At 40.7% G+C, this 25,940-nt stretch overlaps 1 protein-coding gene across 1 annotated transcript in view; it reads left to right on the forward strand.

Annotated features, from left to right (window-relative positions):
• Positions 1-13,795, forward strand: part of LOC110224423 — an 84,732-nt gene extending 70,937 nt beyond the window's left edge. Inside the window, exons 2-4 of the mRNA XM_021010481.1 lie at positions 12,375-12,819; positions 12,882-13,009; positions 13,097-13,795. Of these exons, the coding sequence (XP_020866140.1) occupies positions 12,375-12,819; positions 12,882-13,009; positions 13,097-13,795 (1,272 nt within the window). The remainder of the gene's footprint in view (positions 1-12,374; positions 12,820-12,881; positions 13,010-13,096) is intronic.
• The last annotated feature ends 12,145 nt before the right edge of the window (positions 13,796-25,940 follow it).

Below are 25,940 nucleotides of genomic sequence, written 5' to 3' on the forward strand. Positions count from 1 at the left end.
AGGCCTGGGAGAGATTCAAAGGCTACACTATACAGTGTCCACACCATGGTTTCAAGAAAGCTTCACTACTCAGCACACTCTACAGGGGAGTTTTGCCCAAGATCAGAATGTTACTAGACACTGCCTCTAATGGGAATTTCTTGAATAAGGATGTTGAGGAAGGCTGGGAATTGATAGAGAACTTAGCTCTATCTGATGGTAACTATAACGAGGATTTTGATCGCTCCAACAGAGGTATTGGAGATCCGAATGCAAAGCATACTAAGGAGATGGTTCAGGCTCTCAACGACAAGCTGGATAAATTTCTGCTTACTAACCAGAAACCAGTCCACTATATCACTGAAGAAGAGCACTATCAAATCCAAGAGGAAGAGAACACTCAGGCTGCAGAAGTCAGCTACGTTCAGAACCAAGGTGGCTACAACAAGGGCTACAACCCCTACAAGCCTGCTCATCCTAATCTCTCTTACCGGAGCACGAATGTTGCAAACCCTCAAGATCAGGTTTACCCTCAGCAACAACAGAACCAGTCCAAGCCATTCATACCGTACAATCAAGGCTTTGTCCCAAAGCAGCAGTTTAGTGGCGGTTATCAACATTATAACCCGGTTTTGCACAGCAACCCCAGCCAGCTCCACCTGCACAAGATCAAGACATGAAGCAAATGCTTCAACAGCTCTACACGGCCAAGTAGCTGGTGATAAGAAGATGGCTGAGATTCAAAACAAAGTCGACTGCTCCTACAATGATCTATATGTCAAGATTGAGGCTCTAAACTCTAAGGTGAAGTACATAGAAAGCCAAGCTTCTTCTACTTCTGCACCTACGCATCCCGGACAACTACCCGGGAAAGCTATTCAGAATCCAAAGGAGTATGCTCATGCTATTCAACTCCGCAGTGGTCGAGAGCTGCGAGCTCGACCTAACCAAGCTCCTATCACTGAGGACAGTGAGATTCAAGAAGGGGAGGATTCTATTCAGAATGAAACTCAAGTAGAAGACACCACTAAGCTTGACCAAGATGCTGTACCTAGGGATCAAGCTAAGAGTCCCCAAATCGAAAAACCAACTGTTGATAAGGGTAAGAAGAAAGCTTTCGTTCCACCACCCTACAAGCCCAAAATACCATTCCCAGGAAGATTCAAGAGGGATATCATTGAGAAGTACAGAGCCATGTTTGCTAAACATATCAAGGAGATTGAATTGAGGATGCCTCTCATTGATGCTTTCATGCTGATTCCGGATTCTCACAAGTACTTGAAGGACATGATAATGGAGAGAATTCAGGAAGTACAAGGAATGGTAGTGTTGAGCCATGAATGCAGTGCTATCATACAGAAAAAGATCATACCGAAGAAGCTTGGGGATCCCGGCTCATTTACTCTACCTTGTTCACTAGGCCCTTTGTTCTTCAACAAATGCCTATGTGATCTAGGTGCATCAGTCAGTTTGATGCCACTCTCAGTAGCAAGAAGACTCGGTTTCATCAAGTACAAGGCCTGCCAAATCCAACTAATCTTAGCCGACAGATCCGTACGCGTCCCTCATGGTATGTTAGAGGATCTACCCGTCAGAATAGGAAAGGTAGAGATTCCTACAGACTTCGTTGTTTTAGAAATGGATGAAGAGCCAAAGGACCCTCTCATACTAGGGAGACCTTTCTTAGCTACTGTTGGAGCTCTCATTGATGTCAGAAGAGGTAAGATCAACTTAAACCTCGGTGAAGATTTCAAGATGACATTCGACATCACTAAGACGATGAAGAAACCTACCATTGACGGACAAATGTTCTACATAGAAGAAATGGATCGTTTAGCTGACGAACTACTTGAAGAGCTTACTGAAGAAGACTACCTACAGAGTGCTCTTACCAAAGACGGGGAAGAGGGGTTCTTACACTTAGAGACATTAGGGTACAAGAAGCTGCTAGACTCCCATAAGGAAGAAGAATCATCAGAATACTTTGAGAAGTTAGAGGTGCCAGTAGCAGAAGTCAGTACAGTGGAGGAAGACATTTCAGATCAGACTCGACCTGCAAGCTCGACGACACGTCGAGATGGCCTTCCCAGTTCAATTCCTGAAGAAGTCAAGGAAGCAGACTCGACCTGCAAGCTCGATGACACATCGAGATGGCCTTCTCCCACCTCAGATGACTGGTCTGAGCTCAAAGCACCTAAGGTAGACCTCAAACCACTTCCGCAAGGGCTAATGTACGCATTTCTAGGAACAAACTCTACTTACCCTGTGATCATTAATGCTGCATTGAATGATGATGAAGTGAATTTGCTATTGTCTGAACTTAAAAAGTATAGAAGAGCAATTGGTTATTCATTGTCAGATATCAAGGGAATCTCACCTAGTTTGTGCATGCATAGGATCCATCTCGAAAATGAATCTCATTCTAGCATTGAACCTCAAAGGAGATTGAATCCTAATCTGAAAGAAGTGGTTAAAAAGGAGATACTTAAACTATTGGAAGCGGGTGTAATCTACCCTATTTCAGATAGCACTTGGGTATCTCCGGTTCATTGTGTGCCTAAGAAAGGAGGTATGACTGTTATAAAGAATGATAAAGATGAATTAATCCCTACAAGAACTATAACAGGACATAGAATGTGCATTGATTATCGAAAGCTGAATGCTGCATCTAGAAAAGATTATTTTCCTTTACCATTCATTGATCAAATGCTTGAAAGGTTAGCTAATCACCAGTACTACTGCTTTCTTGATGGATATAGTGGTTTCTTTCAAATACCAATTCACCCTAATGATCAAGAGAAAACCATTTTTACTTGCCCTTATGGAACCTTCGCCTATAGAAGAATGCCTTTCGGATTGTGTAATGCACCTGCTACTTTTCAGAGGTGTATGCCTTCAATATTCTCGGATTTAATTGAGGAGACAGTGAGAGTCTTTATGGACGATTTCTCTGTCTATGGCTCCTCTTTCTCCTCTTGTTTGTTAAATCTATGCAGGGTTCTAACAAGGTGTGAGGAGACCAATCTAGTGCTGAACTGGGAGAAGTGTCACTTCATGGTCAGAGAAGGTATAGTATTGGGAGACAAGATATCAGAGAAAGGGATTGAGGTTGATAAGGCCAAGATAGACGTCATGGTGCAGTTGCAGCCTCCAAAAAGCGTGAAGGATATCAGAAGTTTTTTGGGTCATGCCGGCTTCTACAGGAGATTCATCAAGGATTTCTCAAGGTTTGCTAGACCACTTACTCGACTTCTCTGTAAGGAGACCGAATTTATCTTTGATGAAGAGTGTATGAGAGCTTTCAACTTGATTAAAGAAGCTCTAGTGTCTGCTCCAATCGTCCAAGCACCAAACTGGGATCATCCTTTTGAAATCATATGTGATGCTTCAGACTACGCGGTTGGGGCTGTGCTGGGTCAGAAGATAGATAAGAAGCTCCATGTTATCTATTATGCAAGAAGAACCTTGGATGATGCTCAAGTGAGATATGTTACAACAGAGAAAGAGTTGCTGGCTGTAGTCTTTGCATTTGAGAAGTTCAGGAGCTATTTGGTTGGATCCAAGGTTACTGTCTATACAGACCATGCAGCTTTGAGGCATATCTATGCTAAGAAGGACACCAAGCCTAGACTGTTGAGATGGATTTTGTTACTTCAAGAGTTTGATATGGAGATTGTTGATAAGAAGGGTATAGAAAACGGAGTAGCTGATCACTTGTCCAGAATGCGGATTGAAGATGAAATCCCTATAAACGATTCAATTGCCTGAAGAGCAGCTGTTAGCTTTCAAGTGCTATAAATTGGTGTACAACAAGAAGGAATTCGAAGAAGCTTGTGCTGTCAAGGAAGAAGAGAAATTTCCATGGTATGCTGACTTTGTAAACTACTTGATCTGCGGAGAAATCCCCAAATACCTTGATGCTTACCAGAAGAAGAAGTTCTTTAGAGACATCAACCATTACTACTGGGATGAACCTTATTTGTATAAGAAGGGTACAAATGGTTTATTTAGAAGGTGTATTGCTGAGGAGGAAGTTCAAGGGGTGCTAGAACACTGTCATGGTTCTGCATATGGAGGACACTTCGCAACTTTTAAAACAGTTCAGAAGGTACTACAAGCTGGACTTTGGTGGCCTTCCATGTTTAAAGATGCACATGGATTCATTGCTAAATGTGATCCCTGCCAGAGAATGGGGAACATAACTAGGAGGAACGAAATGCCACAGACCCCGATCCTGGAAGTTGAAGTCTTTGACGTTTGGGGAATTGATTTCATGGGACCATTCAATCCTGCTTCCTATGGTAATAAGTACATCCTTGTTGCTGTGGACTACGTCTCCAAATGGGTTGAGGCCATTGCATCTCCAACTAATGATCATAAAGTGGTCTTAAAGCTGTTCAAGAGCATCATATTCCCCAGATTTGGTATCCCTAAGGCTGTGATCAGTGATGGAGGTTCTCATTTCATCAACAAGGTCTTTGAGAGTCTGTTAAAGAAGCACGGTGTGAAGCACAAGGTAGCGACTCCCTATCACCCTCAGACTAGCGGGCAAGTAGAAGTATCCAACCGTCAGATCAAGGCCATACTCGCCAGGGTTGTTGGTGTTTCAAAGAGAGAATGGTCTACCAAGTTAGATGATACACTTTGGGCATACCGGACTGCATACAAGACGCCAATAGGAAGGACGCCATTTCAGATGCTCTATGGGAAGTCATGTCATCTTCCAGTTGAGGTAGAGTACAAAGCAATCTGGGCTACTAAGTTGCTGAACTTGGATATCAAAGAAGCTCAAGAGAAGAGATCTGTTGACTTGCACGAACTTGAGGAAATAAGGCTTGAAGCTTATGAGAGTTCAAAGGTGTACAAGGAAAGAACAAAAGCTTTCCATGACAAGAAGATTTCACCAAAGGACTTCAAGGCTGGAGACCAAGTGTTACTGTTCAACTCCAGACTCAAGCTATTTCCGGGAAAGCTCAAATCAAGGTGGTCTGGTCCTTTCGCTATTTACTAAGGACGGGTCAGAGTATAAGGTGAATGGTCAGCGGCTTAAGAAGTATCTCGCGGATAGCGTCATTCCTGAAGGATCTACGGTTCATCTTCAGGAAACTCAACTCGCCTAAAAGAGTAGTAAAGTCAAGCTTAGTGACTTTAAACAAGCTCACTTGGGAGGAATTCCCATGTTTATCTTTGTAAATAGCTCTTTATCTCTTGTTATTTTTAATGTGTTTTTGTAGTGTCTGTGATTTTCAGGAATTAATCGAATTGGAGTCAGAGGAATAGAGAAGGAGCAGACTCGATGTGCCCTACTCGACTACAAGTCGAGCTTGCCCCTTGGTGTCACTCCAAACCAAAACTGAAGCCCTACTTGACGTACCTGCTTGATGAGACGTCGAGTTAGCCCATGAAGCCCACCAGTACCAGGTTAATCACCTCCTTCTTCACCCATCCATGAGGTAACAACTCCAATTCACCATTGTATATACCACATTTCATTTTGTTTCTCTGTTGGTTTGCCCTGAGTACTCTCTTCCAAATGCTTGTTACACAGAGGACTGTGTAATTTAAGTTTGGGGGAGGGCTCAGAGAGTATTTGACATTGCGTTTTGTTTTCTTATTTCAAATTTTGCATCATTGCATCAAGGCATAGAAAAACCATAAAAATTTGAATTTTTTCGAAAATGATTCCACAAAAACAGAGTGTTCATATAGCTTGCATTGTCATTTTAGGATTGTTTTAGTATGCTTTCACTTAGGGCTGTTGCATCATGCATTTGCATTGGAGATTATGATGATTATAATCTTGTAAATATGCTTATTCACTAAGTAGAACTCAGTGCCTTGGTTGTTAGTTTTCTAATGCATAATCGACTGAACTTGAAGTAAGACCGCACCATCTTTTGAATTCAACGCTTGACTTTCTTGTTTTTAGTCGAATCTCGCTTTGATCTGATGCCATTCCCTATCTATTTGAACTTGAATTTTGACTTATAATTATCATGCTGTGCATTGTGCTATGAACTCATGGATACCTTAAAATACTTGGACTTTCTTTTACCTTTTGATCACTCTTGCTAGTCCAAGTAGCTGACTCCCATCTTTGGAGCAGTTATTCCCCACCCTTAGCCTTAACCTTCTTTCAAGCAATATCATTTGTGTGTGAATGTGAGGCCTTATTCCGATTGAGCTTGGTAGAAAGTGTTAGGTCTGTAACAACAAGGATAGTATCTCATGTAGTTCTGGTTCACGTTATCTGGACCAGATAGGACTAGGTGGGTGCTTAATTCTGGGTTTGGGTTGTGTTTAAAAGAAAGAAAAGGTTGTGTTCATCATTGAAAGAAAAGGAAAGGGAAAAGAGTCCTAAGGAGAAGTAGCTAAAGTAAGAGAAGTCTAGTAAAGGATTTGGGTGTGCTAAAGTAAAGTAAAAAGGGTTCTGTAAATAGCTTAAAGAGATTGGGCAAAAGCCTTGTGTTTATAAGAAGAAAGAAAAGGGAACCCTAGTTGTTAAAGAATCCTAACCCGCTAGACAGAGCAAAGTAAGAAAGCTTCTCCTAGGATAGAAAAGCAAAAAAAAGAAAGGAATGATGTGAGTAAAAGTCTGTAACTGTTTGGAGTGCAAAAGGGTAGAGTTAAGTTCATGTTCTGGGATTAGAAATAGGACCTCCATTTGAGTTGATATTGATTACATTCTGGGTAGATGGGGTCTTATCCTTGTATGCATAACTTGATACTCACCTTTAGCATTCTACTAAAGCTCAATCATTCTTGAGAGATCCTCTGTTGCGATTTATACCAGATCTTTAAGGGACCATCTTTGTCTCTAAACCTTTACCCTTTAGCCAAATGTGTTCATATCCATTGTATAGTATGATTCACGGTTCCTACTTAATAAATGTTAAAGGGAATGTGCAGATTTGAATGCTTGATTTGATTAAGGCAGAAGTTAGGTTGAGATGTGAAGGAGATGGCTAATGTTTTTAAGTAGAGATCAGTCAACCTTGCACTCTAGAATTAGCAACCTGGACATTGAATTCGCTTACTCTATATGCATGTTTTGGTTCTCAGTCTCCACCTTCAAACCTCTTCTCCAGCTTGGTTCTATCTCTTTGCTTGAGGGCAAGCAAGAGCTAAGTTTGGGGGAGTTGATATCTCTGTATTTTACCTCTTTTTAGCACACATTTCTTATACATTTAGATTAGTTTCCTCTCTGTTTCATTGCATTAATAGTCCTTTTTAAAACATTTTCATCGCTTAGTACGATTTGCATTGCATAGCATAGCATGTTGCATATTGGATGAGTTTCAGGTACTTTGGAGCTTATTTAGCACTTAATGGAGCAATGAGGAACCAACACGACCTTGGAGCTAGACTTGGGATCGATTTGGAGAGGAATGAAGTCGTTCAAGACCACCCGGGAGCAGACTCGACGACATGGCTAGATGACACGTCGAGTAGGACGCCAAGAAGCCGACTGGGAGTAGACTCGACCAGACGGACTCGACGTCACATCGAGTAGGACGCCAAGAAGCCGACTGGGAGCAGACTCGACCAGACGGACTCGACGTCACGTCGAGTTAGACGTCAAGGCGCTACCTTTGAAGATCACGCGGACTCGACGTGGCAGGCTCGACGACACGTCGAGTTGGCCTCCACCGACTCTCTATTTTGTCCTATAGCCAATTAGGGCAACCTAGTATTTCCTATAAATAGGGGTACATGCTATTGTCCAGGAGAGATTCCTTTTTACCCAGCAGATATTCCTTTGTTCTCTCATAAACCCTAGTTTTTGTAATCGTTTTTCCTGTTGATCCTTTGAGTTTTTGCATTTCTTTTCTTCATCAAAGTTGTAGATCTGTCTCTTATCTATAACATACTTGCTTTTCAATGATTTCTGGGTTTGAAACGTTTTCTGGGTTTTTATGCATGATGTTCTTCAGTGTTCTTGAGTAGTGGATTAGGGTTCTTGAGGGTGGGTTAGATTAGGTGTGGAATCCTTAGTATATTTAGGTGGTTAAGTGTAGAATTGCTTGATTTCCCTTCTGGTTTAGTAGATCTTAATGCTATTTCCTCTCTGATCAATTGGAAGTTGATCTCAGATATTTCCACACCCAAAAGGTGTTTGATGAAATGTCTGAACCAACTATTCCAGAGATTTGCATATAGCCCAAGAGATTGGATGTTTAGAATGCTTATTGACTTTATTAGATTGAATCATAATGCTTGCTAGGTTATATTTCTTCAATGAGAATTGAGTATGAAAGTGATTTAGCTTGAGAATCTCTGTCACGAGAGTGGATTGATTTGTATTCGAATCTATTGTCTAGGGATAGCTTGATTGAGTTTGTTAACCACCTAGGTAGACTAGGGAGACTGCCATAATCGATTACCCCATTCCTCAGGACCCTTTATCTCTATTGATTGTTTAAATCTTGTTACTGTTAGTCCCTGTTGCTTAGCTCGACCTGTTAGGCCTAGATCGTTTCTCTGCATTGTTAGGTTGCTAGTTTCTTTTCCAAAGCTTATGCATGATAGTTTCTGGTCTTTAGTTTACTTCTTGCTCTTGTTTACTTGCTGTTTAGTTCTCTTTTTATGCTTTTAAATTCGGTATTTGCATGTTAAATTGGTTGCTTAGGATCAATAGAAACACACAAAACCCTTTCATAATTGGCTTGACTTATTTGCTTTCTGTGCATATCTTAAATGCTTGCAGTCACACTGAGATTGGATTGATAACCTAATATACTACAATGGCATGTGTATTAGGAATTGATACTTGTTAGAGAGAGTAAAATCTTATTATCAGTTAACAATCCAAACAGGCTATCCCTAGACAATAGATTCAACTACAGACCAATTCACTCTCATGACAGAGATCCATAAGCAATACCAGTTCCAGACCTAATCATCATTAGCGAAATCTAGCAAAGCAGGCAATAAGATTCAATCTAATATAGTCAATAAACATTCTAAACATCCAATCTCTTGGGCTAGAGTATGTAAATCTCTGGAGTAGTTGGTTCAGACATTTCATCGAACACCTGGTGGGTGTGGAAATGTCTGGGTTCAAATCCCAGTTGATCAGAAAGGAATAAGCACTAAGTACTACTAATCCAGAAGGGATTCAAGAAATTCTACACTTAACCACTTAAATAAACTAAGGATTCCACACCTAATCTATCCCATCCTCAAGAACCCTAATCCACTACTCAGACATGCTCAAGAACACAAACCCAGAAAATTGCACAAACCCAGAAATCGCTAAAAACATCATATGTTATACATCAAAGCAAGATAAACAACTTTGCAGAAGAAAATTATTGCAAAAACTCAAAGGATCAAAAGTAATTTGGATTACAAAAGTAATTTGGATTACAAAAGTTTGCAGAAATATTGTTCAGAGGATAAAAACGAGATCCTTTGGGCAAAGCCCTAAGAGGTCTATTTATAGCAAAAGTAGAAAACCCTAGTACACAAAACGACAAAATAGAAAGTCGGTTTAGGGTCTACTCGAGCTGGTACTCGAGTGGCTTGGTCGAGTAGTCCATTCTTCAAAGGTTGCATCTTGCTCGGGTAAGTCTCTCAGGTCCAGTTCGAGTAGGTTGGTCGAGTATGTCTTGGTCTTCTCTTCAGAAATCTGCTCGAGTATGTCTCTCAGGTCCAGTTCGAGTAGCCTGTTCGAGTAGGTTCTCCTGGAGCTGATTTGTGCCTAAAAACACCTGATACAACTCCAAAATGCAAGAATGTATGCAACAGAGATGTAGAATGATCCTAAATGCGTAAAGTGAAGCTAAATGATGCAAACTAAGAGTTAAAGACATGAAACAAGGATGAAACTAGACTAAATGAGATGTAAATGCATGGTAAAAACTAGTAAAATATAGACATATCAATATGGCAAATCAATTACCAGATGCGTTCACAGATACAGAAAGGGTGACAAAGTCTTATATTCCCGCTGCAAATGCTCTATCAAGAGTTGAAATTCCTAAAGAGGAATGCGATAGGAGCAAAGCTAATGAACCTAAGGTTCAATTGAAACGCGGAAGGCCAATAGGCTCGAAAGATAAAAATCCCCGAAAGAAAACAAAAATGAGAAATGAAAATGAAAATGTTCAAAAGAAACCTAATAAAGAGAAAAGTCTTCAGGACGATACATAAAGATATGAGATTTCTATTAACTATGCCCAAGATGGAAAATTATGGACTAGAGATGAAATTAATGATGAGAATGGAATATTTTCTTTTCTGTATCTGAAGAGATCAATCATGAAAATGATGATCCAGATCCAAGGTCCGTATCCGAGTGTCAACAAATGTCTGATTGGGAGAAATGGAAAAGTGCAATGCAAATTGAATTGCTCTCCCTCAATAAAAGAATGTTTTTGGACCTATTGTCAATGCATCTAAAGATGTAAAACCTATTGTGTGCAAATGGGTTTTCGTGCAAAAAAATGAGAATGATAAAATCACACGATATAAAGCCCGACTTGTAGCACAAGGTTGTGGATGTAGGATTCACACTCGATTATATTTAAGTATTTCAGTGGAGAAAAACTTTTAGAATCAACAAATGAATATGGGAATTTAAAAGGAAAATTAACCAAGAAAAAAGTAAAGAAATTTGATAAGAGCGAAGTATGTAAAGCCTTGCGAAATCGTAAAGAGAGAAAGTATGTTGTATTGCTTAGTAGTAATGTGTAATAATCTGAGAGAAGTCTGTCCCCCAAACACATGCGTTTGAGGTTGTTTTTATAGAGAAAACATGATTAATGCGGTCATTCACTACTCATAATTATATTGATCCGCATTAATCATGTAAGTTACAATTTTGACCGAAACGGCTCGAATTTGAACTATCTTGGGCTTCACATGGGTTTTCTGAACTCTTTCTTGCTGACTCCGAACTCTCGCGCTTTAATGCTACTGCGAGCCTTGAACAATATTCTCCTCGCTTCGGCCTTTCTCTATGCGAACTATATATTGAATAAGAGCGAACTCCATACTGGCAAAGATCGAACTCTTCTAGTGGACTGAATCGAACTCCCGACTGGTCAAGTTCAATAGTTATAATAAAATATCTTGAATTCCGAGAGGATTATTATGTAATAATGACATGGACAGATCCAAGTGGATCCTACCGAAAAGGTGTGGGATCCGACCCCAACATTTAGTAAACAGTAATTAATGAATCGGGATCTTTGTCATTCTGGAATTTCTCCATGTTTTACGCTGTTACGCTGATCTCGGAAAATCAAATGATTTGATTTCCCTGACAACCGTCATCATTAATTTCATAATTTTATATTAATACTGCGGGGAAAACTGTTCCACTTCCCAATATTTTCGAGGCGGTTTTCGGCTCAATAGGGTTAAATGGAACGACGACTTTTACAGCATACATTCACCCCTAAAAGCTTTTACCAAACCAGATAAAGAAAATCTTTGAGTAAAAATGTCTTTCCCAGCTGTTTACGTCTCAACCAACGAGGATAACAATCGGGGAATCCCCATTCCCAGCGGGAACGAAGTTTGCACCCAGAGGGGAGATAAATTTGGTCCGCATTTTAGGTCTCAATCGACCCATGCTTCTCTCGGCGTTCTCCGTCGCCTCAGTAACATTCCTCAGGAAATAGAATTCTCTCTCCCTAAACCCAACGAGTCTCTGGAAACAGTGTGAGAAGGTTACTGTTGCGCTTACGAAGTCTATTTAAAGGGTTGCGGCTTGTTTTTTTCCCATACCGGAAGTTCTTCTTTTGTACCTCCTCCATCTGGGGATTGCTTTTCCCCAAATGGCTCCCAACTTTCTCCGATATATCCTGAGTACCCTGACCGTTACGACAGAAGCATGGCTTTCTCTCACCACTAGCAAACTCTTAGGGCTATTTCGAGCCCGTGAGTCCACAGTAGCGGGTATTTTTTCTATGAATCCTATCTTTGACCGTAACCTGATTGACGGAATGCCCTCGCATGATGGGCCTTGGAGGAAATACTGGTTCTTTTTCCGAGTTAATCCTTATTCCGTTCAAGGTCTTTCCAGTCTTCTCCTCCCAAAATGGTTGTCTAAACTTGGTTAGAATCAACCTTTATTATTTTTCACCGTATTATTTGAAAGAAATAGAATTCTTAACTCAACATTTTATTTTAGGAAACCAAACTATTCCTCGTCCAACTGTTGATTTTTTATCTTTCTTTCGAATCGTTTTTGAGGGTGAAACAAATTAGAATTCCTTCACCCTTCAACGCATTCATAATGCGGGGCTCGCTATCAATAATGGTCAAACTCGCTCCCTTGATCCTCTTCCTGAAGAGAAAGATGTCTCGAGCCTGAATGCTCGTGATAAGAGAAAAATCCTGGCAGAGACTAGAGCTCTTAAGAATTATCCTAAATTGGGAAAAAGAAACGGATCGCTGCAATCTCCAAGGTTAGTAACTTCCATAATAAGACCCTCCTGGTTGACGATGGTTCTTTTGAAGCAGCTTTGTCAATGGCGGTGGATTCTCACGGAGCCGAGATTTCTAACGACCCTCCAGTCGCTACCGCTATTTGCTTTTCCGCACAAGAGAGAGAAGTAGCATGTTCTCCCCACACAAAGAGGAAGGTTCCAGACTCAGATACCTTGTCAAACGAGAAACTCAAAGCTGTTAGATTTAGTTCTCCGTTACGAGCTCCCAGCCCTTCGCATTATGTTCTCCCTTCTTTGGAACCTTTAGACCCTGAACTCCCTCTTTTGAGTGACAGAGCAATTTCAGAAGAAGTCGCTGAATTGAAATCGGAGGTTCCTTTGTCTCAAGGATTGAGCGTTAGTACTCAAAACCCTTCACCAGCTTTGATTTCAGAAACATGTAAGTTTTTGTTTTTGAACGCGAGCTGCTCTATTGATCTACTATTCCCCTTTGTTTTGTAGGCAGAGAAGAGATCGGAGACATCTTCAGAAGTTTTCAAACTAGGACAGGGGCATCCCTTTCTCCTTTTTCAGTTTGGAGGCCGAATATTCGTCAGATGTACGTCAATCGAGCTTGCTACCTATCCCATGTTCGGAACTTTAGGTTTTTCCTACAATAAACCTTCCTTGTTAAGTAAATTTTTGTCTGAATGACATTTTTTTTTTTTACTTTGAAGGCGTTTATGGAGACTAATAGAATGATCTTCCATTACGAGAATCTTCTTTACCAACCAATGACAGAAACCGCAAAGGCTAAGAAGGAGATTGACGAACTTAAATCTGTCAATCTGCCTGACCGCCTTGAACAGCCGAAAACCTTCGAGTCGTCTTTTGAAGATATGAAGAAGACTTTGGCAGCTAACGCGCAACGCCTCAGAATTGCGAACGCTGAAAGGGATTCTGCGAAGTCTGACGCTCTTCGCTTGAAGGCTGAGTTAGAGAAGGCTACAGCTTTGTCTGAAGAAGCGAGCCATAAGTCTGACTTTTTAGTTAAGACTAGGGCTCCCGAGATCGCCGAAGCCGAGCACAACGCTCGAGAAGAGATAAGGAGCTTTGGTAGGCAACTTATTCAGTCTATCGTGAAGTTTATCAAAGATGAAGAGGTCTGGACTAAACTTCAAACCGATCGACCCGAGCTGAAGAGTAACCTAGACCTGATTGAGGAACTAGAGAATGGAAGAGTTTCGTTCGAGAACGAGAGGAGGGAAGTTACTGCCGAATTCGCTGTAGTTGAATCCGAGTTATCCTCGGCTTCCCGACCTACTCTCGATCTGAAACAATTTTCTTTGGTATTTGGAGATTCCTCCTCTCAATTCGAGATAGGTGAAGGTTCTCGGCCAAGTGAGGGTTCTCCAGAGGTAGAGGAACGCTCTTAAAGAATTGTTTTATTGAGTTCATGCGAACAACTCCGTTTGACGGAAATGTTTTATTTATTTATTGTGTTAGAACAAAATCGAGTACATGCACTTGCATATGATTTTTTTTTATTGAAGTAAAATATTTGGATGCGATTCTAGGTTTGCAAGTCTTTGCCCACCAAAGAGGTTTTATGAATTGTGAGAGATGAGCTGATCAGGCTCACTTGCCTTTTTTAAAGACAAAAACCTTAAAAAGTATTTTTCCTCGGTCTCTCGGAAGCGAGGATGGAGCTCGGCTTAAGCTTTTATCGAGGGATAAGACTTTTATAATTCATGAGAATTTTTGCCATAAAAATGACTAGGCGATGGTTTCGATCATAGCCTAAAAATGGCTTTAAGCGTGTTGGGTCACGTTTTAAATGGGCTTGAAGTCTGTTACGTTTTTTGAAGAGTCCGAATACTTTTTTTTTCTTTTAAAAGAATTTTGAAAGACTGTCATAATTTATTGTAAGAGGAACTGGACTATGCCGCTATCCTCTTTCAGATCCAGTTCAAGAATAACATCCTCGAATGGGGATCCATTATTTGAATCCGAAGATGGATTCTCTCCAAAGGAAATTATTCACCCTACATTTTTCCATTTCCGGATAGGGAAAAAAAGGGTTAAATGTTATAATTTCTTGGAAAAGGTTTTCTTTCTAATTTTTAGCCTTTTCAAAAGACTGTATATTCTTTTCCAGATTATTGACAAAATGTTTGTTCAAACAGATCGTCGGAAGCATAAAGCTTTATGTGATAAGAGACAAAGAATCGGAAGGAGGCGCCGTGCTCTCGATGAGCGTATAAGGAGGATGGAAAGAGATCCATCGCCTTGAATCTGGACCGCATGAATGGGAGAGGAAGGGTATATCGTGGCTATCATTTCTTCTTGTCTTCGAAGATTCCTCCGCGTGCTGGATAAATTATCTCATCTATCCTTAGCAACTGGCGACGGATCCTCTTTTGTTTCATGTTCTTCAGAGTTTCGGAGATTTCCGATGTTAAGAACTGAAGAAAATGAAGAACCGGAGGCAAAATCTATAGATCATTCTTCCGGTCTCCTCGATTTATCTTATGACGATGGATTATCCTCAGAAAGTTGTTCGGGATCATCCACCTCGCTGGAATCGTTATCGGGCGAGGACTTTTGATCGAATAATTCCTTTGATTTATTTTTATTTGTAACATGCTATTGGGCTAGCGGCCCAGCAACATTAATTATATTCCCCCTTTTGCTTTAAATTTATTTCAATCTTATTTAATGCGTTAATCTAGGAAATATAGTTAGCAATTAATTCGATTATATTTTCCATGAAGGGTGTAATTTCAGATTTGGAAAATCGTCAATTGACCCTCTTAAATGTGATTGAATATTTTTCGAATATAATGTGGGTGTAGTTCATTATTGAGTTTTATCAACAATAATTCTACAAAAATGTCCGAGGAAGGTAATTCTTCAGAGAATCCCTCCGACTCATTCAAAATGATAAGCGATGATCTTCCAGGAACGTCAGACATCGAGCTTGTAAAAACGGAAGCAACTGGTGAACCAGAAGAGTCACGTACATTAGGGTGGGGAACCAGCATTCAAGTTCCGATCGTGTTAATCAAGAGATTATCAGCTCAAGATCGTGTCAAGGCTGAGAAGTTTATTAACAAGGTATTGTTTAATTAACCTAGTGATTTGACTCCTTTTCTTATTGCTAAACATAGCGTTTTATTTTCTTCAGCTTATCACTCGGCACAACGAGCTCGAAGGTGAGAAAATTGAGATTAGGAAAAGAAGAATAGAACTAGAGAAGCGTCGGCTCGATATTGCTCGTGAACTTCATCGCCTCGAAGCCCATCCTTCCGATTGGATCGAGATAGGCCTCCAGGAGTACGAAAACATGCCGGGTTGCTTTCTGAGCATCGTTGACCTCGCAGGTGAAGGAGCAGAGCTATTCCGTAATCCAAGACTCTTCTAGATCTGGTTTAGCTAGAAATATCTGTTTATACATTGTTCGCAACGTATTTTAATATTTATGCTCGATGATCGAGTTTATAAAAACAAGACTCCATGATTGCAATAATATTTTTATTTTTATAGCTGGACTCGTGTTTACCGAGATGCCTACGTACCCAAAACAGGATCAAGCCAATTCGTAGTTCGAATATATTTATTTTTAGCAATAGAACTTTTTCAAGTTGATGATGTTCCAAGACCTTTGAACGGGATTTCCGTCAAGGTCTTTTAAACGGTATACACCATTTCGGACTTTTTCTGTGATTTGATAAGGGCCTTCCCAGTTAATATCGAGTTTTCCAGCTCCTTCTTCTTTTGTGTTATCGAACACTCGCCTTAAAACAAAGTCTCCCACATTTAAAGGTCTGTTTTTCAACTTTGAGTTATAGTATCGAGCGGTCAACTGCTGGTAGTTCTGAAGTCGAATAAGGGATTGGTCTCGCCTTTCATCAATTGTATCGAGAACGTCTTCGAGTAATTTAGAATTTACTTCTTAGTTAAGTGGAGCTTCGCTTCGGCTTAAACCGGGAACATTCAGCTTGGCTGGGACTACTGCTTTCATCCCATATACTAATGAGAATGGAGTTTCTCCCGTTGCTCATCTCGGGGTTGTTCGATATGCCCACAACACAGGTTGCAGCTCGTCATACCACCCACATTTTCGAGCACTCAAACATTTTTTAAGATTTCTGAGAATAGTTTTATTGGAAGCTTCCGCTTGCCCATTTCCTTGAGGATATCTCGGCGTTGAATAGGTAAGTTTTATTCCCCAAGCGAAACAAAAATCTTCAAAATCATTTGAAATGAACTGAGGACCATTATCCGTTATAATTTCGTAGGGAACTCCATAGCGACAAATAATGTGTTTCCACAAGAATGTCTTTACCACAGAATCTTTTATGTTTATGTAAGCTTCAGCTTCGATTCATTTGGAAAAATAATCCGTTAGAACTAATAAGTATTGGATGCCTCGTGTTGAACGATGCATCGGACCAACTATATCCATTGACCATCTCATGAAAGGGTATGGAGCGGATATAGATGACAAAAATTCAGATGGCTGGTGTTGGGATCGGATCCCACACATTTTCGGTAGGATCCACTTGGATCTGTCCACGTCATTATTACATAATAATCCTCTCGGAATTCAAGATATTTTATTGAACTTGACCAGTTGGGAGTTCGATTCAGTTCACTAGAAGAGTTTGATATTTGCCAGCATGGAGTTCGCTCTTATTCAATATATAGTTCGCATAGAGAGAGGCCAAAGCGAGGAGAATATTGTTCGAGGCTCGCAGTAGCATCAAAGCGCGGGAGTTCGGAGTCAGCAAGAAAGAGTTCGGAAAGCCCATGTGAAGCCCAAGATAGTTCAAATTCGAGCCGTTTCGGTCAAAATTGTAACTTACATGATTAGTGCGGATCAATATAATTGTGTACAGTGAAAGACCGCATTAATCATGTTTTCTCTATAAAAACAACCTCAAACGCATGTGTTTGGGGGACAGACTTCTCTCAAATTATTACACCTTACAACTAAGCAACACAAACATACTTTCTCTCTTACAATTTCGCAAGGCTTTGCATACTTTGATCCTATCAAATTTCTTTACCTTTTTCTTGGTTAAATTTCCTTACAAATTCCTATATTCTTTTGTTGATTTTAAGAGTTTTTCTCCACTGAAATACTTAAAGATAATCGAGTGTGAATCCTACATCCACAGCTGGTGAATAAGAGGAGCGTGCATTTGGCACTTTTTACACCGTTTGGCGTAATCAATGTAGTCAGAAATCATAGTTGGCCAGAAATATCCTAACTGTTTGATTTTGAAAGCCATTGCTCGTCCCGAATAATGACTACCGCAAAGTCCTTCGTGGATCTCGCTTGTCACTATTCCAACTTCGGGTCCAAAAATACAAAAAAGATAAGGGTCACTGACACCTCGTTTGTACAATGACTCTTTAATTATACAATACTTAGCGCTGATGATTCTTAATTTGCAAGCTTGCCACTTGTTCGATGGTAGTTCTCCATTAAGAATGAAATTTTTGATGGGTACCCTCCAGTCAGCCCCCCAATCATTAGCGGAAGTATTATCCTTGAATATAAACTTCCTTGGTTCCGGCTCGGAAGCAATATCAGGATCAGTTTCGACTGTCACCAGATCTTCTTCATTACTTGCTATATCTGGAAGTGACTGTTCTGTTCGAGATGGTTCTTTAATGGGAACCTCTTGATCCTTTAATTTTCTTCTCGGCTTTCTTTTAGGAAGTTCCGATTGTGGAGTAAGTTTGTCATCTTGAGACATTACTCGTGATCTGGTGACAACAAGTGAACTATTCTCATTTCCGGAATTTAATTCTGGAGTTTTGATATGCTCGGTCTCCAAAACGGTATTGTTTCCTATTTCTTCATCGTTTCCTATTTCTTCATCTGAAATACTTCGTGAAGCAATACATTCAACTGGAATAATTCGCTTGAGCTCGGTGTCTGAGGTAGAAGCTAGGGCAGCTAAAGCGTCTGCCGCAGTGTTTTAGCTTCGTAATCTCCAGCGAACTGGTTTACAACTAGCTGAGAATCACAATAAGCTATTATTTTTTCTGCTCCAACTGCAATAGCAAGCCGAAGTCCTGCTAAGAGAGCTTCGTATTCCGCTTCATTGTTCGAAGCCGGGAACATTAATCGAAATGATTGTTCGATTATTTCCTTTGTAGGAGTCTCGAGCCTAATACCGATTCCGGATCCTTGTTTAGAAGTAGAGTCATCTACATGTAATTTCCATGTAGAGTCTGTTTCAATAAGGATTCCATCATCTAATGGTAGTTCGGTTAGAAAATCAGCCAGAACTTGTGCTTTTGCGCTAGTTCGACTTTTGTATTCTATATCGTACTCACTGAGTTCGATTGCCCATTTCGCCAATCTACCGGACTGACTTGGTCCGTGAAGAATTGAGCGAAGTGGAAGAGAAGTTAAAACTTCTATCGGATGAGATTGGAAATAAAGTCTGAGTTTTCTAGCAGATACGACTACTGCTAAAGCTGATTTTTCCATCATGGTATATCTCGTTTCTGGACTGGTAAGAGATTTACTTATGTAGAAAATCGGCTTTTGGTCACCTCGATCCTCTCGAACTAAAACCCCACTTACAGAATGATTAGAAACTGAAATGTAAAGATAAAATTTTTCATCTGACTCAGGTTTTGAGAGAACCGGTGGTGTTGTCAGATAAGATTTCAGTTGATCGAAAGCTGCCTCGCATTGATCGTCTTTGTTTCCTTTTAAAATTTGATAAAATGTGAGACATTTATCGGTCGTTTTGAAATGAAACGATTCAACACAGCAATTCTGCCCATCAATCGTTCGACTTCTTTGATGTTTTTTGGTGAAGGCATTGATAGGAAAACGTCAATCTGATTAGGGTTTGCTTCTATTCTATTTTCCGTGACTATGTAACCTAGGAATTCTCCGGAAGGCACACCAAAAGAACATTTAGCTGGATTTAGTTTCATTCGGAACTCAATCAGAATTTTGAAACACTGCTCAAGATGAGTGATGTGCTCGGATTTCATAAGAGATTTTACGAGCATATCATCGATATAAACTTCCATCGTTTGGCCCAACTGTTTTGCAAACATTTTGTTAACCAAACGTTGGTATGTTGCTCCAATATTTTTTAAACCGAATGGCATAACTTTATAACAGTAGATTCCTCTATTTGTTATGAAGGATGTTTTCTCTTCATCTTCGGGATTCATCATGATCTGATTATATCCAGAAAATGCATCAATAAATGATAAGAATTCGTTTCCTGCTGTTGATTCTACAAGCCGATCAATATGAGGGAGAGGAAAGATGTCCTTTGGACATGCTTTGTTAATGTCAGTGAAATCGACACATACTCTCCACTTTCTGTTCTTTTTCTTGACTACTACGGGGTTTGCTAACCAGTCCGGGTACTTTACTTCTCTAATGGATCATAATTCCAAGAGCTTATTGATTTCGTCATTGACTGCTTGAGCTCGATCAGGACCCAGTTTTCTTCTTTTTTGCTTTTTTGGCTAAAAACTGGGATCGACGTTCAATTCATGGGTAATGATACTTTTTTTCGATTCCGGACATATCTTTTGCCGACCAGGCAAAAATGTTTTTATTTTCCTTTAGAAATGTTATCAATTGATCTTTGATTTCTGAATCTAAAGTAGTGCCGACTTTTACTTTTCGATCTGGAAATTCGGAATCAATTTCAATTTCTGTGGTAACTTCATTCGAACTGAGACCACTTAGGTAACGCGAGGTGCTTTCTTGCTTTGCGTTTATCATTAACTACTATTTGAGCTTTAAACGATGTTGTAAGTTGAAGGTATAGCCTTCATTTGATATATCCACGGAGTTCCGAGAATTATGTTGTACGCGGTCGGTCGGTCGAAAATAATGAATTCTACGATCTTCGGAACCCCTGCGGCGAGTACTGGTAGTTTATGTTTCCTAAGGACATAGATGTGTCACTTGTGAAAGCTACCAATGGTGCTGGTGGACCGATAATATCCGCTTTGCTGATTCCCATTCTTTGTAAAGTGCTTAGAAATATGAGATCTATCGAGCTTCCAGTATCAATTAGACACCTTGTTACTTCGAAGTTTGCAACATCCAAAGTTATCACAAGAGCATCTTCATGAGGACCTGTTAATCCTTGAGTGTCCGAATTGTCAAAGAGATGGAAGGTGTTTGTTCGTTTGACTGAAAACCCATAACGGTTTGAATTGCTGCTGATTTCTTATGCTTTTTGATTGATCTGATCGAATCTCATCATAATTTGGATCCTCCCATAATAACATCGATCCTTATCTTAGGAGTGTTCGGAGTTCCAGGCCCATTGGGCTTTTGTTTCTTTTCAGGAGGATTAGAAGCTTCAGATTCTTCTTTCTCTTTGTGATAAGACTCAACAACTTCCTCTATATTGAAATTAGCGAGCTCTCCAGCTGCCCACAGTTTGGTGAGGTGCTTTTTGAGTACGCTATAATCTTTGGTAGAATGCCCATTTACTTTGTGAATATCACAATAGGCATTTTCATCTCTAACCCAAGTGTTAGGAGAATTGTATCTTCCCCTACTTGGGGATAGTTTTCCTATAGCATTAGAAGCAGGATTAACTCCAAACCGTTTTTGATCTTTTGGTGCGAACTTTTTTGTTGGATTTCCAACGACCAATTTAGCTGGCCGATGCTTTTTAGCGAGGCTGAGCTTTTCTTCTTCTGCCTCTATCCAATTGCTGGCTCGAAACAAAGCATCTTGGATGGTAGTTGGACGATTGACGATGAGTTCTTCCCGAAATCAGGATTCATGCCAGAGTCCATTTCTTAAAGCAGAAAGGGCAGCAGTGTGCGATACCCCAGGAATTTTAGCTATCACTTCTTTGAATTTAGCGATATATTTGCGAAGTGGTTCATTTTGACCTTGGGTTAGATTCCAAAGATCTGCATCAGAAGTTGCCTTTTCCATGAACATGGAATACTGTTTTACGAATGCAGAGGACAATTCCTTAAAATTATCAATAGTTCCAGGCTCCAACTGAGTGAACCATAGCAGGACCGATCCGAATAGATTCTCGGAGAATAGTTTGCAATATCCAGCATCTTCCTCGTTTGGTTCTAAATCGATTTTGCCAACAGCGATCTGAAAAGCAGCGAGGTCATCAATCGATTTTGAGCATCCATTTAGCATCACTTTATCATCATTTCGTCATTGTTTCATACCATTCTTCATCATTTGTCATCACTTTGCATGATTAGGATAGTTTATCATGCATGTTGCATATTTGAGTTGTTTTCAGGTGATTTGGAGCTGTTGGTGAGCAAATTGGAAGAAGTGGACCAGAACCCATCAGTATGCTCGACCACGAGGTGGAGCACCATCATCATGACTTTCCAAATGCACTCGACCACGACCAAGTCGAGCACCAAGTCGAGCACCAAGTCGATCACCAAGTCGAGTACCCTCTCCTTCACCAACTCGACCTACCACTCGACCTCATGGTCGAGTACCAGCTCCTTCACCAAGTAGACCACGACTCCAGATCACGACTCGAGCACGCAGTCAAGTATCCTCCACCAACTTACTCGACCAAGCACTCGACTGCACGCTTCAGAGGCTTCTCAGATCCCAACTCAACCAGACACTGAGCATAAGGAAGAGAAGAAGATGAAGCGGGACTCGAGTGCAAACTCGACCTAGTCACTCGATCGCATCACGACCAGATCAAGAAACCGCAAAGGAGCCAGCTTTGCTCGACCTCTTCACTCGATTGCACGAAGCCGAATGTCTCCGTAAACCGCCTTAATACTTTGTCGTCTTGTGATTTAGGGTTTCCTAGTATTTGCTATAAATAGGTTGTTTCTCATAATTTTCAGACTAAGTTTTATTCTGTCTAAGTTTTATTCTGCAGAACAATTAGTGCTTTCTTCATATTTGTAATCCAGATTTCTCTTAATCTATTGAGTATTTGCTTTTAATTTCTTCTACAAAGTTGTTCATCTTATTGAGATCTTGCTAATCTGAAGTTTTTATGTATTTCTGGGTTTGTGTTCTTGGTTATGAATTTTGAGTAGTGATTAGGGTTCTTGAGGATGGGTTAGAGTAGTTTAGAATCCTTGATCTGCTAGGTGGTTGAGTTTGATTTGTAGATCCCTTCTGGATTAGTTGTTCTTAATGCTGATTGCTTTATGATCAACTGGTATCTGAGCCCAGACATTTCCGCACCCAAAAGGTGTTCGATGAAATGTCTGAACCACTAATTCCAGAGATTCGTGGCTCTGTACCAAGGTATTGGTTACAGGGAGCGTTTTGGCTTAGACTTGTTGTTTCGTAATGCCTGTTAGGTTAGCTCTCGTCAATGGTGATTGAGTCTGGGACTAGCTTTGCTTGAGGATCTCTGTTGCGGTAGCACTTTGATTTGGCCATTGAACTTGTTGTCTAGGGATAGTTTGTTGAGCATGTTAACCACCTTTTAGATTAAGGAGACTTCACTACTCGATTACCCCATCCTCGGGAATTTCTCTTCCAATTGATTTCTTTGTTCACATCGCTATTGATTGCTTGATCTCGTTACTTGTTGCTTAGTTTTTGCATTTTTACTTATTTCACTTGAAGTACTCGACCACACCCAGCGGTTTGGAAACGGACTGTGCAGTCGAGTACATTTGTTGCAGTTTCTGTTTGGTACTCGATCTGGCACTCGACCACATCCAGTGCTTGGCATCAAGCTGTGTGATCGAGTGTGTTATCTGTTTCTGTTAGAATTATTGTTTTCTGCATGATCACTGGAACTGTTAACAACATCAAAACCTGTTATTGCTTGGCTTGACTCTGTGAAATCTGATTGCATCTTGATTGCTAGCATCACACCTATTTGGATTGACACCTTAAATACTGCAATGACATGATAGTACTTTAAGGATAATTGATCTTAGTTAAAATCTTACTATCAATTTGGCGCCGTTGCCAATTGGGTGTTTGTTTGTTACATTTGAGATTTCAGACTTGCTTAGATCAAGTTCTATTTCAATTTTCACTTAGGTTACTAACTTTGTGTTTTTCTTGTTACATTTGAGATTTCAGACCTGCTGTATGCAAACTCGATCAAAAGGCAACCAGAACCTCCTTTTCAACGATAACATTGACCGTATTGACAGAGAACTAAGGGAAAGGAGAGACACTACAGACCTTGAACACAACCATCCTTTCAGAATGGCTGATGAACAAGATGTCAACAATCTGCCTGCAAACATTGGTGCTGGAGATGCACCAAGAAACCACCATCAGAGGCAAGGGATTGTGCCTCCTGCTGTCCAAAACAACAACTTCGAGATTAAAAGTGGTCTCATCTCGATGATTCAGGGAAACAAGTTCCATGGTCTGCCTATGGAAGACCCACTCGACCACTTAGACGAATTTGATAAGCTCTGCAGCCTAACAAAAATCAACGGAGTCAGTGAAGATGGATTCAAGCTCCGGTTGTTCCCATTCTCCTTGGGTGACAAAGCACACATCTGGGAAAAGAATCTTCCACCTGGATCCATCACATCCTGGGATGACTGCAAGAAGGCCTTTCTTACAAAATTCTTCTCCAACGCAAGGACTGCAAGGCTCAGGAATGATATCTCTGGTTTTGCCCAAAAGAATGGAGAAAGCTTCTGTGAGGCCTGGGAGCACTTCAAAAGTTACACCAACCAATGTCCTCATCATGGCTTCAGTACAGCCTCACTGCTCAGCACACTCTACAGAGGTGCTCTTCCACGGATCAGAATGCTCCTTGATACTGCGAGCAATGGGAATTTCCAGAACAAGGATGTTGCTGAAGGCTGGGAATTAGTTGAGAACTTAGCTCAGTCAGATGGAAATTACAACGAGGACTGCGACAGGACCAACAGAGGAACAGCTGACTCGGATGATAAACACAGGAAAGAGATGAAAGCTCTTAATGAGAAACTGGATAGGATTCTCCTTGGCCAGCAGAAGCATGTGCACTTCCTAGTTGATGACGACCAGTATCAAGTCCAAGATGGGGAGGGGAACCAGTTTGAAGAGGTCAGCTACATCAACAATCAAGGTGGCTACAAAGGGTATAACAACTTCAAGACTAACAACCCCAACCTTTCTTACCGCAGCACCAACGTTGCTAATCCACAGGATCAAGTGTATCCTCCACAACAACAGCAGGGTCAGCATAAACCTTTTGTTCCACACAACCAAGGTTTTGCTCCCAAGCAACAATTTCAGGGGAACTAGCAGCAGCAACCACCACCTGGGTATGCACCTCAGCAACACCAAGGTCCTGTTGTTCCTGATTCTGACATGAAGCAAATGCTACAACAGCTTCTCCAAGGACAAGCCTCTGGCTCCATGGAGATTGCTAAGAAGATATCTGAATTACACCATAAGTTGGATTGTAGCTACAATGACCTGAATGTAAAAGTGGAAGCATTGAGCTCCAAGGTCCGATACTTAGAGGGACAATCTGCATCCACTTCTGCTCCGAAACCTCTAGGGCAACTCGCAGGGAAAGCAATTCAGAATCTAAAGGAGTATGCTAATGTTCATGCTATCACCCTAAGGAGTGGAAGAGAGTTATCCACCCGAGAGGGACCCAAGCCAGTCACTGAGGACAGTGCAGACCAAGATGGGCAGGATTTCAGTCTCAATGAAGATCAAGTTGACAAACCAGCTGAAGTACTCGATGGACATACTCGATCAACAACTCGAGTAGCAGCTATACCTGCTGAAATACCAGTTGCTGCTAAGAACAAGGAGAAGGTTTTTGTTCCTCCTCCTTACAAGCCCCCACTTCCATTTCCTGGTAGACAAAAGAAAACGTTGGCAGATAAGTACAGAGCTATGTTTGCAGAGAACATTAAAAACGTTGAAGCCAGGATACCTCTTGTTGATGCTCTCGCGCTTATTCCGGATTCCCACAAGTTTCTGAAAGAATTGATCAGGGAGAGAATTCAAGAGGTTCAGAGAACAACAGTTGTGAGCCATGAGTGCAGTGCCATCATACAGAAGAAGGTTGTCCCAGAAAAGCTAGGAGACCCTGGTTCATTTACTCTACCATGCTCCCTAGGTCCATTGACTTTCAATAAATGCCTTTGTGACCTAGGAGCATCAGTAAGTCTCATGCCACTCTCAGTAGCTAAGAGGTTGGGTTTTAACAAGTATAAATACTGCAACATCTCCTTGATCTTGGCTGATAGGTCTGTTAGACTACCTCATGGGTTATTAGAAGATTTGCCTATCAAGATTGGAAATCTGGAGGTGCATACAGACTTCGTAGTGTTGGACATGGATGAAGAACCAAAAGATCCCTTGATCTTAGGAAGGCCCTTCTTGGCTACAGCTGGAGTAATCATAGATGTTAAGCAAGGGAAGATTGATCTTAATATGGGGAAGGATTTAAAAATGAAGTTTGACATCAATGATGATATGCAAAAGCCGACAATAGAAGGACAGACCTTCTTAGTTGAGGAAATGGATCGGCTAGCTGATGAACTGCTAGAGGAACTTGCTGAAGAAAATTACTTAAAAACTGTTTTGACCAAGAGAGGTAAAGCTGGGTATCTCCCTAGTGA

The sequence above is a fragment of the Arabidopsis lyrata genome, assembly GCF_000004255.2.
Source record: "Arabidopsis lyrata subsp. lyrata unplaced genomic scaffold ARALYscaffold_1, whole genome shotgun sequence".
In the NCBI taxonomy this organism is placed as follows: Eukaryota; Viridiplantae; Streptophyta; class Magnoliopsida; order Brassicales; family Brassicaceae; genus Arabidopsis; species Arabidopsis lyrata.